The sequence below is a fragment of the Desmodus rotundus genome, chromosome 8 (genome assembly GCF_022682495.2).
Source record: "Desmodus rotundus isolate HL8 chromosome 8, HLdesRot8A.1, whole genome shotgun sequence".
In the NCBI taxonomy this organism is placed as follows: domain Eukaryota; kingdom Metazoa; phylum Chordata; class Mammalia; order Chiroptera; family Phyllostomidae; genus Desmodus; species Desmodus rotundus.
In genome coordinates, this window is record NC_071394.1 from 26,109,000 (window position 1) to 26,124,654 (window position 15,655).

The 15,655-nt window shown below is 42.3% G+C and overlaps 1 protein-coding gene across 4 annotated transcripts in view; it reads right to left on the reverse strand.

Moving 5' to 3' along the window:
• Positions 1-15,655, reverse strand: part of GRHL2 (grainyhead like transcription factor 2) — a 131,916-nt gene that overhangs the window by 68,899 nt on the left and 47,362 nt on the right. For all 4 annotated transcript variants that reach the window (XM_045181537.2, XM_045181534.2, XM_053930185.1 and 1 more), the window contains exons 3-5: positions 13,261-13,328; positions 8,148-8,541; positions 2,192-2,247 (exon numbers count right to left, since the gene is read on the reverse strand). In XM_045181537.2, coding sequence (XP_045037472.1) covers positions 2,192-2,247; positions 8,148-8,541; positions 13,261-13,328 — 518 coding nt within the window. The remainder of the gene's footprint in view (positions 1-2,191; positions 2,248-8,147; positions 8,542-13,260; positions 13,329-15,655) is intronic.

Sequence of the window (15,655 nt, forward strand, 5' to 3'; positions counted from 1 at the left end):
CAGTGATGACCCAGTAACATCGACTTTGCGTGTGTTCTGAATCGGCAGAGTCTCTTCATCGAGTCTACCTACTTTTTAGCTCTTAAAATGGCCTACTTACAAGATTATGGGGGACTCTTGCTTTCTATGTTTAACATTTTTGCGATATTTGACATTTTTAACTTTTTAAACTCTTATAATGAGAAAGAATTGGAAGGACAGAATAATATTCCTCCTACATGATAAAGATCTTAGGTTTAAGCTGATAAATGAAACAAATTTCAGAATATGTATCTCAGAATAAGGTGGGATATAAATCATTCAAGACAGAATCAATTCCATTATCATTTGCCTGGAAAAAGCAATTTTAATATAGCATTGAATCATAAAATTTGAGACCTGGACAGGATATTAAGAACAGCCTAGACTAGTAGCTTGCAACTTGTCTAGGACACAGACTGCCTGAAAAACCAGAAAGAAGCTCAGGAACAGCTATAAAGGACTCATGGACAAAACCAGGGTGGGGTGGAGTCAGGGGAGAGAGGTGGGGATGGCTGGGGTGCCGGGGGGCGGGGGGTGGTAAATGCAGACAACTGTACTTGAACAACAATAAAATAATTTTTTAAAAGAGAAAAAATCTGTAAACCCTCTTCCCAGAAAAAAACAGATATAAATATAAATGCGTTTGAATGTAATTTCAGGGGTTCGTGTCTCCCAAGCTTATCTGTAACAGAGGCTAAGAACCACCTTCCTCATTCCACAGCTGAGCAGCGGCTGAGAAACTGGCTCACTCGGCGGCAATGACAGCAACAGAAAGAGAAACCAGGTCGAGGGGCTAGTAGGTCAGTGCTTCAGTGCTCCTAGCTGACCTGACAGCTAATTATGGAGCGAACTGGGCTGATTCATAGCGTGCAAATTACATATGCATTTCCACATTTTAAAAGGTGATTTGGAACTCTAGCCTTCCCCACTCCCCCTCCTCCATTCTGCCAAATTCTGACTAGGATAATGTGGAGTGGGCGTGGGAGGGGGGTGACGGGGGAGCCTGAGGTTGGAGCAAGACCCCAAAGGACCAGGAGGACTTCAAGTGGAAACAGAGACTAGAAGAGGGAAATACATGTGAAAGCAAAGGGGCAAGGAAGACAACGGCTAAAGAAGGACCAGCACATACAGGGCCCTAACCACCTTCATAAGGAATTTGTGTTTAACTCGGAAATGGTGAAATCACCGATCAGTTTTGATAAATACATTCCTCGCCATTCTCTTCTGTCTTCAGGCACGATCACAACCAAGCTCTTTGAACATCTGTCCCCTCAACCTAGGATGTTCTTAATTCTCCTTTTCCGAGAAAACTCCTGCTGCTAATCCTTCAAGATCTAGTTTTAAGTCCAACTTCCTGCAAAACTTTGCCTCCCATCTCCAGCCACACCCACACGCCAAAGGTCCTTTCAGCATTGCTTACGTGTCTCTGTAGCAGGACTCACCACTTACCAAAAGTATTGCAATTTGTCCATCACCAAATTTGTCTCCTCCAAAAGTTGACGGGCCTTTTGTTAGAAGAGGTTACATCTTATCCTTAAACCCTATCTCATTGCTGGCACATGGGAGGCACTAGAGCGTGGACTGGCTGGCACACATGTGCAAAGTGGAATGGATGGGGAAGACAGTGTTGACAGGGAGATTAGTTATACTGCAGTAGTTCCAGAGAACGTAAGAGCACACTGGGAAGGACAGGACAGACAGACTAGAACACTCCGCACTTGGCCATGAGGTGAAAGTTCAGCAGGAAGGCAGGCAGATCCTTACACCTCTAGAGTGGTGGCCGGAAGGATGGTTACATCCTCAGCCACAACAGGAAGTAAAAGCAGAAGACCACATGTGAAAGAAGCGGAGAAGGAAGGAAAGGAGAGGGAAAGAAAGGCGAGGAGCTCCATCATGCAGACGCTGGCTTGGAGGCACATAAGTTCAGAGGACACCTAAGAAGCGATGCTAGTCAACAGAAGAACAAACACAGGGCAGGGGCCTCTGAAAATTGGTCAAGACTGGAGGTAGTAATTTAGAAGTCATTTGTATGGAGAAGAGAACTGAACACAAAGGAAATCAGATTGTTCAATGAAAGTGTACAGAGAAAAAAGGTTTAAAAGTATAACTGGGGGGTACATTTAAAGGCACACTGTTCATCAGCTGTCAGGGGCATCCCGGTACTACCTACCTTGATGTCTGGTCATACATATATTCCTCAGCCCCGACCGAAGCACTCCGAAATTTCTACAAAATTTCAAAGGTATAAAAATTAAAATAAAGAAGGGAGTCATTATTACACATTTAAAAAATGATAAATGTGCCCACACTGTTTTATCCTCCCTTTAGGAAGGAAACCACATATTTGGGGGTAGTGTGTTTTCAACTACAGTGAAGACAGTTGCTATGTGTGCGCATCACCTGCACACTGAGGACGACACTCAACAAAACGCGTCTGTACTCGGTGCACTATTACGGGTCTGCAGGTGCTCTTAAAGGGTTTGCAGCTACTGGGAACTGTTTCCTCAAACACAGACAGCATCTCTTCCATTTTCTGTGATCGCTAATGCTTATTCCAAAAGTTGCAGATTGTGAGTTGCTGGGTAATTACAGAGAGGCCACATACTATAGTGCAAGCATTATCGTGGAGTGGTTTGGAGCAGTTTCTAGAGCGAGATTGTCTAGGGTCAAGTTCTAGCTCTTTCGTCTGCTATCTGTGTAAACTGAGGCAGGTGCCATATTTTCTCCATCCATAAAATGCCTCCTTGTAGGGATAAGAAGGATTAAATGTGCTAATAAAAGTACTAAGAACAGTGCCTGGTACATATTTAGCATTGGATGTGTGTATTAAATTCTGTTATCAGTAATAACTTGACCATATTCAGTGCCCTGCTCTAAGATGCTCATTATTACAATATTGTAAGAGTAAGTTTTGGGGGAAACTCTACGTCTTAGTATTATGTAAGGAAGCTCAGGTCCAGAGATGTTCAATTGTTGTATATTTGGTGCAAGTATGATGCCATCTGCTGCATTTTAAACATTTTCAAAAGCAGATGCACAAAAGCCCTGTTGATCCTAAAATGAACATAATGGAATATTGATGAAAAAGCACTTTGTTGACCTTGTAACAACTGGTCCTTCTCCTGTGACCTTTCCTCAAGTGTCTCTTTCTAAGAAATAACCTTCCTGCTTCTCATTTCTCTGCCGTAAACTTACATATTTTGACCAGTAGTTCAAAGGAAAGGATTACTCCCAGCTATTTTACAAACTTTCTTCACAATCCCTAACCACCACCTCTAGAATTTAGTGTCCCCTTACATCACAGCTTATATGTATATATTTATGGTCTCTATTTTTATCCAGTCTTATGAATTCCTTGGATCCAAGAAGATGGTTTGCCCTTCAAAGTTCACCCAAATGCATTCCAGGAATATTTCACAAATGCTTGTTAAATGGTTTAATAATCATAACAGAATCAAAGATTCAGATTTATGTTTCTTTTATAATCAATCAATCAGCAAAGCATTCAATGGGAGTTTTCTGGGGCTTCATCTTCTCACTTCCAGGAGAAATACAGAAAAACAATAAGACACTGTTCTGTCCTCAAAGAGACAAAAACTGGTGGAGGAGAAGGGTAAATTCACATGAAAAACAACAACAACAAAAGAAACAAAAAGACAACAAATGACTAAATATGTGGAATCTTTCATTAATTCCTGCAGGCATCCTGACTGGAAAAGAACAGAATGGGCATTGCCAGGAAGGGGAGATCAGCAGAATTTTAGGAAGGTTTCATGGAGATTGTGAACCCTGCTCTGACCCTTGGAAAGCAAAGAGAACCTGGATTAACTGAAGAAATTGAAATAAAGTAATCCAGGTGAGGTAGGACCCCCATGATTCAAGACAAAATGATGGGTACAAATGTAGTACATACTGGGTTGGCCAAGAAGTTCATTACATTTTTTCCAATCAATGGCTCTAGTAGTGCTTAGTCGTCTTTAATTTCATTTGAAACATTTTTGTTAGATTGTATTTGACAGCTGTCATATGAGTGTGCATTATAAAAAACATCAAAATTAGTGAATTTTTGTGCAGCCATTTTAATATTGAAGATAGAAGAAGATATGCAACATTTTTGATGAATTATGCTTTATTATTTCAAGAAAGGTAAAAACTCTACTGAAACACAAAAGAAGATTTGTGTAGTATATGGAGAAGGTACTGTGATTGAGTGAACATGTCAAAAGTGGTTTGCAAAGTTTCTTGGTACTATTGATATTTTGGCCTAATAATTCTTTGCTGTGGGGCTGTCATGCATTGGAAGATGTTTAGCAGCACCCCTGGCCTCTACCCACTAGAAGCCAATAGTGAGAGATAGCCAACAAACTCAAAATATCCAGATCAATAAAGTTATTGGTGAAAATGAAAAGTGTGTCTTTTATTTTACAGAAATATATCATGGACTTTTTGGCCAACCCAATACGTGGGGTCAAGGGCACAGACCTGCCCTGATTATGAAGGGAGGACCTGAAAACCAAGGTCTTCACTGCCCACTACAGTAGCCACTGGCCAGATGTGCAGAAGTTGGTTAGAATTAAATAAAGTTAAACATTCAGTTCCTCAGTAACCAGCCACATTTCAAATGCTAAAGGACACATGCAGCCAGTGGCTACCCTATTGGATAGCACAAAAGAAGGTTTCCATTGTTGCATAAAGTTCTCTTGGACAAGGCTGATTTGTGAAAAGGTATCTATGCATAGTCTAGTTAAAAACTGGGAAAATTTGGAGTAGGAGGGTGGCATGTTGAAAAGGCCTTCAAGGAAGTGCTTTAGAGATAGAGGAGATGCATTTCCAAAGTCTTCCTTGAAGGAATAGGCGGTAATCTGACGTGGTGAACCAGTACTGATAAACAGGGCCTTGAGTAAATGCACTGTCCACGCCATAGAACTCTGCAGCCTACTAACACATGCTGGACTGATAAGTGCTGCGATTCGAACGCACCAGGCGGTGTGAGAAGGTGCGGTAGACTGCAGCTGTTCGCCCTCAGAGAGACTGTCGTGTGCTGACTGAAACAAGGGCTCTTGCTCCAGTAGCTGTGAGTGCATGTGAACAAGAACTGTGAAAGGCATAGTTGATATGTTTTAGACACAGAATTACTGTTTTCAAGTTTAAAATTTTGTCCTTAATTCTGTTACATTATCTTTATAATTAAAAAAAATTAAATGTGGAGTCCGCTTGGAAAACAGCACAAACCTTTATGAGACCTGATCACACTGGTGGGTCACAGGGCCCTAAATGATTTAGGATGAAGGATTAGAACCAAAATGCTTAGGCCATTCTGGCTACAGTTACCAAGTTTTCACAACTGTTTAGAAACCTTTTGATCTAATTTTAAGGATGCCTAAAAGCAGGCAGATAGCCAACATCGCCATACCTAACTATGATTTGATGACTTGATGTAGTGCATCTATATATCTCTTAATCATTTGGACCAAACTACTTCCTTTCTGATACCACTACACACGCACACACATACACAAATCAGTCTCTAATAGCAAATGAAACCTGCTAATTCAACAAGGGTCATAGACATTTTAATAGTATTCCTAAAAGAAGTACTAGATTACGGACAAATTTTCCTTAGTGAAATTTACTTGGTGAAGTTACTGAGCTCACCTAATCTTATAACCCTTTGGCAATGCCACAGCTAAAGATCATAAGAGAGCATTCCACTTAATTCATATCATATTAAAATACAATATGCAATGTAAACACTGATTTCCAAGACTAAGAGAGCAACAAAAATATCTCAGATACTCCAGATTCAGTGGGAATAATCTTCATATTTAGTTTCTGGTAAGCTACTTTCTCATGCACCTCAAAACAGAACCCCAAATACAATAGCTTCCTTTCACAAGCCTCTTTATCTACAACACAAACACAACTGACAACACAGCCCCCAAATAGCATGATGGTTCCATTGACATTGGACCACATCCATGGACTCTTCTGTGACTCATGGAATATTTCCACACCGTGTAAGAAAAATGTCAGTGGCAACCCTTTAGTGAAAAGTTGTGCACCTCTTATTCCCATGTGGAGTGATTTGCTTTTCCTAGGAAGCATCCCTGACTGCTTGAGAGCAAGTCAAGTTTTCAATAATACTACCAAAGGCCCTACAAGTTTCCTTGCTCAGTAAAAAAAACAAAACAAACAAACAAACAAAAAATCTGCTAATTACTTTAAGCAATACAGTGCAGGAAGCTAAGGACACTAACTTTAAGACAATATTTTCATTATAAGGATATTGATAATTTGATCATTAAAGCTACTGGAACTCAAGAATATAATGGCCTCTCAAGGGCAGGGCACTTATCAAGCCCTCTCTGCTCATTGCCTGAGTTCATAGAGGGCACAGCAGTCACTCAGCACTGGCTGGTGCCAGGACTGGAAGGGCTGCTAGGGCAACTTGAACACCCTAACTTTCTACCAACACTGCAGTGAGCTAGTCCCTTTTGTTCTTCTTCTCCTGGTCTGAAAGATACAAAATAATTATGTAAATAAAGGACACTCAGATCTAAAAAAAAAAAAAAGATGTATGCGTGAATCACCGTCTTCAGCAATGGGACTACTGAGACTAGGTGGTGCCACAGTGTCTCTGAGCACATAGAGGCAATAGTTCAGCACACTGGTCCTGCAGGAGGCAGCCTGCGATGAGTGCTGTCTCTCGCACTTAGCGCAGTTTGACCATGGGCAGACTCCTGCTCTCTGTGCCTTAGTTTCCTCATTTGGCAAACAGAGACGACAATAGTAGTACCTACCTCATGGGGGTTTTGTGGGGATTAAATGAGTATATATCACATAGAATGGTGCCCAGCACACAGCAAATGCTTGTTAAATGTTTATTGCTTTTGCATATTATTGTTTAGGGATGCAATCTCAACCTCAGGCAGCTGCATTTTGTCCCAGTGGTAACTACATGGGCAGCAGGCTGCAAGTGTTTGGCATGCTACCAGCACACTCACTCCTCTTTTGGAAATCCGAAACCCCACGGTTTCCCCTCTGCCACGGTCTTTTACTGTCCCACATGGACTGAAAAAATGGGAAGCCAATGGCCAGCATCCCAAATGCACAGGCACTGCACCAAATGTCAGAGAAGCAGACTGAACTAATAAAAAATGCATAACATATTCTGGGCCAAAAACTAAAGCGATGATCCACAATTATATCAGCAATCGATGTTACATATTATACCTTGTGATGTATACTTACCATGAAATACTACTTAGCAATTAAAAAACCAAACTCTTAGCACAAGCAACAACACGAGTGACTCTCAAAAACATTATGCTAAGTGAAATAAGACAACAAGGAGGATTATGTATTCTATTATACCAGGAGTATGAAATTTCAGAAAAAGCAAAACTATAGTGACAGAGGGCAGGTTCGTGCTTGTCAAGAGGAAGGGAAAGGAGAGGGCTTCAAGTGCGAGGGGAATCAAGGAAACTTTCAGGATGAAGGGACTTTCTACAAGTCTGAGGTTGGTTACACAACTGTATACAGTACCAACGCTTCCAAGTGTGCACTTAAACCACGTGACTTTAGAGCAAACAAGCCAGCAGAGATCATTGTTTCTATAAATTCTATGGGCACGTGAGCAGACCATGTAGTCTCTATATGGTACAAAGTACTTACATACACACTTAATCACTGAATATATAAATTCTTTCTTGAATATTCAATCAGACAAGGTTGTAGAGCTACATTGTTTTCGAAAAGAATGGGCAGGCAACAACTTTAGCTACTGTTTGGATGGTTACAAACTAGAAGAGGTCAGTAAAACTTCAAAAAGTAGGAAGCTTCCACACAAAAATCTCTTTATCCCTTATAAATATTTAACTTGAAGACTACAGCTAAAACAAAGGACTCTATCATCTAACAGTCAAAAAACCCCTCTTCCTCCACACACCTAGACCAATGGTTTGTGAAAGCCTGCTTATAATGAAAGATACAAACACATTTTTTAAAATAACCGAAAATTCACAGTTTAATTCATTTATCCCACTTAAAAAGTAACTAGAGAAAAAGTAGTGAGCTGGGGGCTCTGGCTTTAGGTTCTTGCTACCGATGAAGGAGGAGGGACTCACCTCGGCGGTGCCGTCCTTGAAGCTCTCGCTGTAAGTGCTGTCCGGGGTGCTGCGCTGGTCGTCCTTGAGGTAGGTGCTGTGGCCGGCCATGGAGGGCACGCCGTACTGAGTTTGCTCAAAGATAACCACCCGCTGCTCCTCCCCATCGCCCCGGGGGTAGTGCACGGGTGGGGCCATGAAAACTGGCGTGAAATCTTCAGCTTTCACCACCGTAATCCCCGACACAGGGACAATGGTGGGGCTCTCGGAGACGGTCGTGCTGTACTGTTCCCGTTTGGAATTCTCCAGGTGGTCCTGATTTAGGGAAAGGTTCACTGGAACAGTCTTTAGGACCTGTACTCGGTTTTCTCCTCCACTCACATTGCTCTGGGCTTCACTGGTGCCAAGACAGTTTCTGTGTGTTTAAACCCACCCCGCAATAGGATAGAGTTAGAAAAATCACCATTATGCAACTCTCCACAACATAACTGATGCAGGCAATAATCAGTGGATGCACATGTATAATAATCAGAGGAACGGGTGATGGTGACCTTCACAATGGGACGCAATGAACCTTTGCATCACTAGAAGTAGGACAAGTACACATGAGCCTCACGGTATCATGCAATCAGCCCCACCTAGAAAGTGCTAGTACAAAAAAAATACATTGACCTTAAATCTAAGTAACCTTTATGTCTAACTTCCAGCTCTCAGGAAATACAGGAGCTGGAAGAAAGACTCAGACAACATCATAAAGAAGCAAGCAGACAAATCAGAAAGCAGCACATCTTACTGACTTGGTTTTTTCAGTAAATCAGAGGCATGAGAAAGGAAGGAGGGTGAGAGGCTTGTTCTAGATTAAAAGAGATTTCAAAGACATAACAATCAAATACGATCTTGTTCGGACCCTGATCTGAGCAAAGCGAAGAAGCACTGATGAAGCAATGGGAGTTTTGGGGTAATTGAATATGGATGGGGTGTTAGGTGACATTAAGGAAGTACGTTAATTTAGTAGGTGTAATAAAGATTTTGAGATAATGTAATAAAATGTTGTAGGTGTTTTTAGAGATACAAAACAGAAGTAGTTAAAGGTAAAATGACATGGTGTCAGGGACTCATATTAAATACTGTTACAATTTTAAAAAAGAAAAGGAAAGAGAGACAAGGTAGAGATTAAGCAGGTGTAATAAAATATTATCACTGAATCTGGAAGATGGGATGTGTTTTGGGGGAGTCATTATACTATCCTCTCTAATTTTGGATATGTTTGAAAAGTTTCAAAAGAAAACATTTAAAAATAGCTTTTATTAAAAAAAAAGGCAGGAGGAGAACTAACATGGTAATTTGAGGGGAAGTGAGAAGGATATTTTTTCACTTTTCTGTGGGCTAAGCTAAAAATTAGGAATTGTAGGAAAAGTAAGAAGTGAGAATTTGTCATCAAAATATTTTCACTAAATAAAGAAATAATGTGAGTTCACTGATAGCTTTAGCATTGAATTACTCTCGGGGCTTAAGGAAGTGGTGTAACTGGACTTATGTGAAACAAGATCTCTCAGATCTCAGATCCCCTGGCTGGTACAAAGAAAAAGGAGAGGATTTAGAAAATTAATTCTTGCTGGAGTAGGATGAAATATTTTCATTTATACTAAATTCTAGGAGAGAGCAGAAGCAAAGAGAGCCTTGTTTATGAAAGATTATTGTTGATCGCAAAATGATTTTACTAGCAAAGTCCCTGTGGTCAGTAAAATCTGGGGCCACCTCTCACTTATTTATGGATTATTCTGATTGCTATAGAGAAAAAATACATGTCTCGAATGGAGCCCTGTCTCTGCTGTCTGCTTTTTTTTTTTTTTTTTTTGCACTAGGATGTTCTTTCTAGGGCTTATTGGCATCTCTCATGGAGAGAAATATTCTTTTAAAGATTCATTTATTTGTTTTTAGGGAGAGGGGATGGGAGGGAGAGAGAGAGGGAGAGAAACATTGATACATGAGAGAAACATCAATGAATTGCTTCTTGCACACCCCTGACCAGGGACCTGGCCCACAACCCAGGCACGTGTCCTGACCATGTCCTGACGGGGAACCAAATCCGTGACATTTCAGTTTGCCCGGTGATGCCCAACCCACTGAGCCACACCAGCCAGGGTGAGAAGTAGTCAAAAATATAGGTTCTCCCAAGATTTGAGTTCTCTTGGCTCCTCTCTGTAAAGGAAGTCCATTAGCTTCTGAGCTTGCCTAACTCTCAAGCAGAACTTGGTATTTCAGCTTTGATTTTCAGATAAAACTTCAAAGTGAAGTTTGAGGAAAGAATGGCTCAACATGAACAAAGCCAACAGAAAAATATCTAAACTTCTCTGTCACAGAGCTGTAGAAATCATTCTAGAAAACGATCCTTTAAAGAATAAAATCGCAAGTCTACAAACATTCCTGCTTTCACGGCCAAATCAATCAGTGAATCTGTATACAGGACAGAGTGAAAACTTAGAAATTATGTTTAATGTGAATCCAGTGAGCTGAGGATGCCAAAACCCAGACCACCCATTTATACCAGCATTTCCTAAACCCCATTATTTAGAACGATTGCATGGAATGTTAATGGATGTTCCTCAAAGAAAGGAGTCCATGATAAAATCAGTATTAAATCAAAACAAAAAAAATTGCCATAACAAGACCACCCTGGTAGGTCACAAGCATCATGACCCAGCAGAAGGCCCCCAGGTGTTCCTTCACCTGTTCAATTGTAACCCCGAATTTCTGAAACTCATTTTCCACCAGACCCTTCTGCAGAGGATTAACTATTAATGCTTGTGGATAATGTTCTGCAAGGTGGGTGTGGAAGTGTTGGTCTAGATTTATTAGCTACCCAAGCAAATACCCAGTTTCCACTCTGGGCTTTGAACTAGCACAGTCTAAATGGCTTTGCCAAAATATTCCAAGTTCACCAACTCCTCTATAGTTAAGAGTCCATGTTAGTCCAAATTTCTTAGTTTTTTAAATTCATGTAAAATGCATGAATTCTAAACAAGAAACGTAAGTCAAAAGATTTTTGGTGGTCTATAAACAAACGAATAAATAGGCAAACTGTAGAGTTCTATAAATCTAGCCGAGTGATATTATTACTCAGGAGGAAATAACAGACTCATGGAGAACCTCAGAAAGACATCCCCAAAATTAGGTGATTAGAACAAAGTAAGAATCATTGGGAGATACCAGCTCACCTGCAATATAATTTAAAATTGAACCAAATATTAAAGTACGAGAAAAATGCAATGCTAAGGAAGGTACATTAAACATACTTTTAAAAAAATTTTGTTAATGTCATTGGAATTCCATTTTCCACAGAAGCAACTTCTGTATACAGTTGTAATGATATCATGCTAGCATGTGGCACTTTAATTCATGAATGCTCTGAAGATCAAATGATATCCTTCCAAATTACATTCAACCAGAGTCTACAATAAATTAGTCTATACGAGGTGGTTTTGTCTATACCTCACTGCCAGCTTTTTTTAAAGGTGCTCCAGTGAAATCACAAAAATAACCACTAAAATACAATAAGCAACTGCCACTCTTTAATGGTGTTTTAAAAGATGCTTTAACAAAAACATGGCTTCTTTTGTCTATTTTGAGGCAGAGTGTACATTTTAGATTCATTTTCTCCCTGATCCCTCTGTGATTGCTGGCATAAGACTTAGCAGACAGCATAGGCTTAGTTGAATAAATAGTGGCTAGATGGAGAAAATGTTACAGGACCTGGAGAGTGGCAGCCTCGCTGTCCCTGTCATCACTACGACCAGCCAGGGCCCGAGGCCCCCGGGCAGCGTGGAGCCTCAGACCATGAAACTGCAAATCAGAGGCAGTCTTCCGCTGGGGTGTAACTCGTGCACAGCATAGGGCTGCAGGTTGGTGGGTGGCCTTCACAGCTAGTCATATAATAAGATTATAATGTCATAAGCAGTTCCTATCAAGGCCAGGTAAGATTCTGCTATATGAGCAAGCAGGGAATTTCATTCCTCCTGGCTTCATATTTTCATTTGAAAAAACCTTCAGTGGGAAAACATCCCCGGCTAGAGGGGCTCAGTGGATTGAGTGCTGGCCTGCGAACCAAAAGTTCGCCAGTTCGATTCCCAGTCAGGGCACATGCCTGGGTTGTGGGCCAGGTCTCCAGTAGGGAGTGCGCGAGAGCAACCAATTGATGTTTCTCTCCCTCTCTCCCTCTCTTCTCCTCTCTCTAAAAATAAATACATACATAAAATCTTAAAAAAAATAAAGTTAAAAAAGAAAAACACTGTGGCATCTCCATCCCTCTGCAAGAGAAGAGATTATTTGGCGAGTTTGGAAGAAGGAGCTGAGCAGGGTTTCTTTTTTATGTCTGGATCCTCTTTTACGTCTAGATCATCTTAACCGAAAAAGAAGGGAGTATCTGGTCACCCCTGGCACACCACAGGGAGGCCTGAAGTCCTGCCCGGGACTGGATGACTAAGGGTATCTAAGGCAGGACTGAAATGTGATGCATTGCACGTTCAAAATCACTTTCTCTGATTGCCTTCGTCAGAAATCAAACTGCTTTTTTTTCTTTTTTAATTTCAATCTGTCTGACTGCGTCTTGTTTTTTCCATTGGTTCTTGTTAAAGATTGCAAAAGAGGAGTGTTACATAATGATCTCCTAACACTTCCCCTGCCCCTGCACACTGACAATGCCGGGGGCTACCCAGAGGCGCCCCTTTCCTGTCTGCCCCTGGGAGACAGCCTGCCTTTCCTCTGCCCTCATGGAAAGCAAGCTCCAAGTGTCTCGTCCCCTCAACAGGCCGATCACAGTTAGACAGCCAAGGGATCGACAGAAAAAATTCACTCCAGCAGTGACTACCTTGCCAGCTGTCACCTCTAGGAGGATTTTCCTAGGGGTGGAGCAAGGTAGGGGCAAGGTAGAGCCTGCTGGTGAACTTTGGCAATTTTCTCTCCCTACTGAGAGATACTGTTTTTGTCCAGCCTTCAAAAGACGGATGGAGGAGGTTATGCTTCTTGACCCCATCTCCTCTCAAGAACAAAAACTAGTTTAATACTGGTGTTTTCAAAAAACACAGAACAAGAGGTATTTGGGAGGCCAGGCACAGTCCTTTACACAACACCATACCTTTTGTCCTGATCTTCTTGGTGGTCACTTGATTTGCTTACAGGCAGCAGCCTCTTGTCTCGAGGAACCTGGAAACAGCGGCAACCGTCAGTCAGTTACACAGATACGACTGTGACTATGTGCGGGGTTAGATACCAGCACAGACAAAAAAAACGAAAACCGAAAACTGAAATGGGACGTTCTCCAGAAGAAGGTGGCAGGTTTGCTATAGCCAGGAGATGGTTAAAGGTTAAGTAGGTACAATGACAGTGGACCAGACACAAAGAAGTGACGCTAAACGGAGGCCACACCAATCACGATTCCGCTGTGCACGGCGGGCACGGGCAGCTCCGCTGGACCTGCGCAGCCCCTGAGCCCGCCCCACCTTGGGAGTAGATGGAAAAGGAACACGATAGCTGAAAGATGAATCTGGACATCTGCGGCCTAGAGCAGACAGAAAACATCTTAGAGCTACAACAAGCCTCCTGCTTATGAACAGGGACTGAGCCTGTACTCTGATGAGGGGCTGCGGGTGCTGACATGAAGGACAGCTAACTGGGCGCGGACCTACAGCCAAGATCACTCTACCCAGCAGAGCTGTCATTTATTATCAAAGGACAGACAAAGAGCTTCCCACACAAGAAAAAGCTAAAGGAATTCATTACCATCCAACCAGTATTACATGAAATATTAAAGGGTCTTCTTTAGGAAGAAGGGAAAAAAAGATTAAAAATATGAACAATAGAATGGCAATAAATACATATTTATCAAAAATGAACAAGCAGAACAGAAACAGAGATACAGAGGACATTTTGACAGTTGCCAGATAGAAAGGGAGTCAGGGGGATGAATGCAAAAGGTGAAGGGATTAAAGAACAAATTGGTTCTTTACAGAATAATCACGGGGACGTAAAGTACAGCATAGGGAATATAGCCAATAATACTGTGATAACTGAATGGCATCACATGGGTATAAGATTTACTGGGATGGTCACTTAGTACGTTATATAAGGTCCAATCACTGGGGTGTACACCTGAAACTAGTATAATCTTGTATATAAACTGTGACTGAAAAATAAAAAGTGATTAAAAAATGAATGAATGAATGAATAAAAGAGCATTTATGAGAAGCATTTTTCTTCTGAATTCCCCTAGCAACTCTTACGGTTCTCGCTCATCTGAAGATACACGCAAGCCCAGTCAGCGGGACTGGGGAGACCACATGGCAGGCTGGCTCTGAGTCAAGACCCTGACTGACCTGCCTGGGTTCAAATCTCTAGCTCTGCCATTCTTGAGAATCTCTTATTCTCAAGAACGTGGCCTCCAGAAGCCTCCCCTCAACTTGAGCTGCCCCCATCGCTGCCACGCCTGCAGCCACACTGCCTCTCTGACCACGCAACCTCCTTCTGACGCAGCAGAGTCAGCGCACAGACTCCTCTCTGCCTGGGACACACCCACTCCCCTGCCCCGCCCCACCCGTGCCTCCTCCAGGCTGATTTGTGAGCGTACTTCAAGTCCCATCTAAATGTCCACATCTCAGATTAGACTACAATCTCCAGGAGTTTCCCCTCGTGCATGGTTTTGTCCCAAGTGCCTGGAACGTAGCAGGCCCTCACAAAATGCTTGTTGACAGAATGAGTGGATCAATCAAAATGGCCTGGAAAATACCAAACCCAAGAAGTAGGAGAAATAGGGATTCCAAACACTGAAACACATCAGCACCCCTACAGACTCCTGGAGTGCATGTCCCTGTCGTCAAGGTGCACTGGTGAGAGCTCTGAGCAGGCTGCTCGGTGTGGGACACGGTGCAGCAAAGACCACCGCTAACCTTTGGGTGTGCCCCCGCCGGGGTCACTCTGAACTGCGTTCACCTTTGGCCTCCCGAAGACTGTCCTCCACAGAGAAACTGAGAGCTCTGAACCCCCGCCCCTCTCGAGTCTAGATCCACCTTGCTGTCCATCAAACACCCCTACCTGGACATACTACAAGCACATCAAATTCTACATACAGTTATCTTTCTCCCCATCACCTTGCTTCGTACTCCCCACCTTGGTTAATCCAGGAATCATCTTCGACAGCTCACTCCTAGTGCCGGGGTCCCCCCAGCAACTCTCTCTCTCTCTCTCTCACACACACACACAGTCAGCTGCCAGCCTTTACTCAGACAAATACTTAATGATTTCCTGAACACAATGCTTTGTCTCTATTTAGTGTTTACTTTGGTGGCTGACTTAGGGAGAACCTCACAAGTGCTGACCCAGGGAACCCCACTATCATGTTTATGCCAGGTCTTCATCATTTTCTATCCGAATGATAGCAATGGACAGCTCCCTGGATTCCCTGCCCCATAACCCACCTCCCTGCTGCCACCGCCGCCGCTGCAATGTGTGCAAACCCTTCCTACAGTCTACCAGGC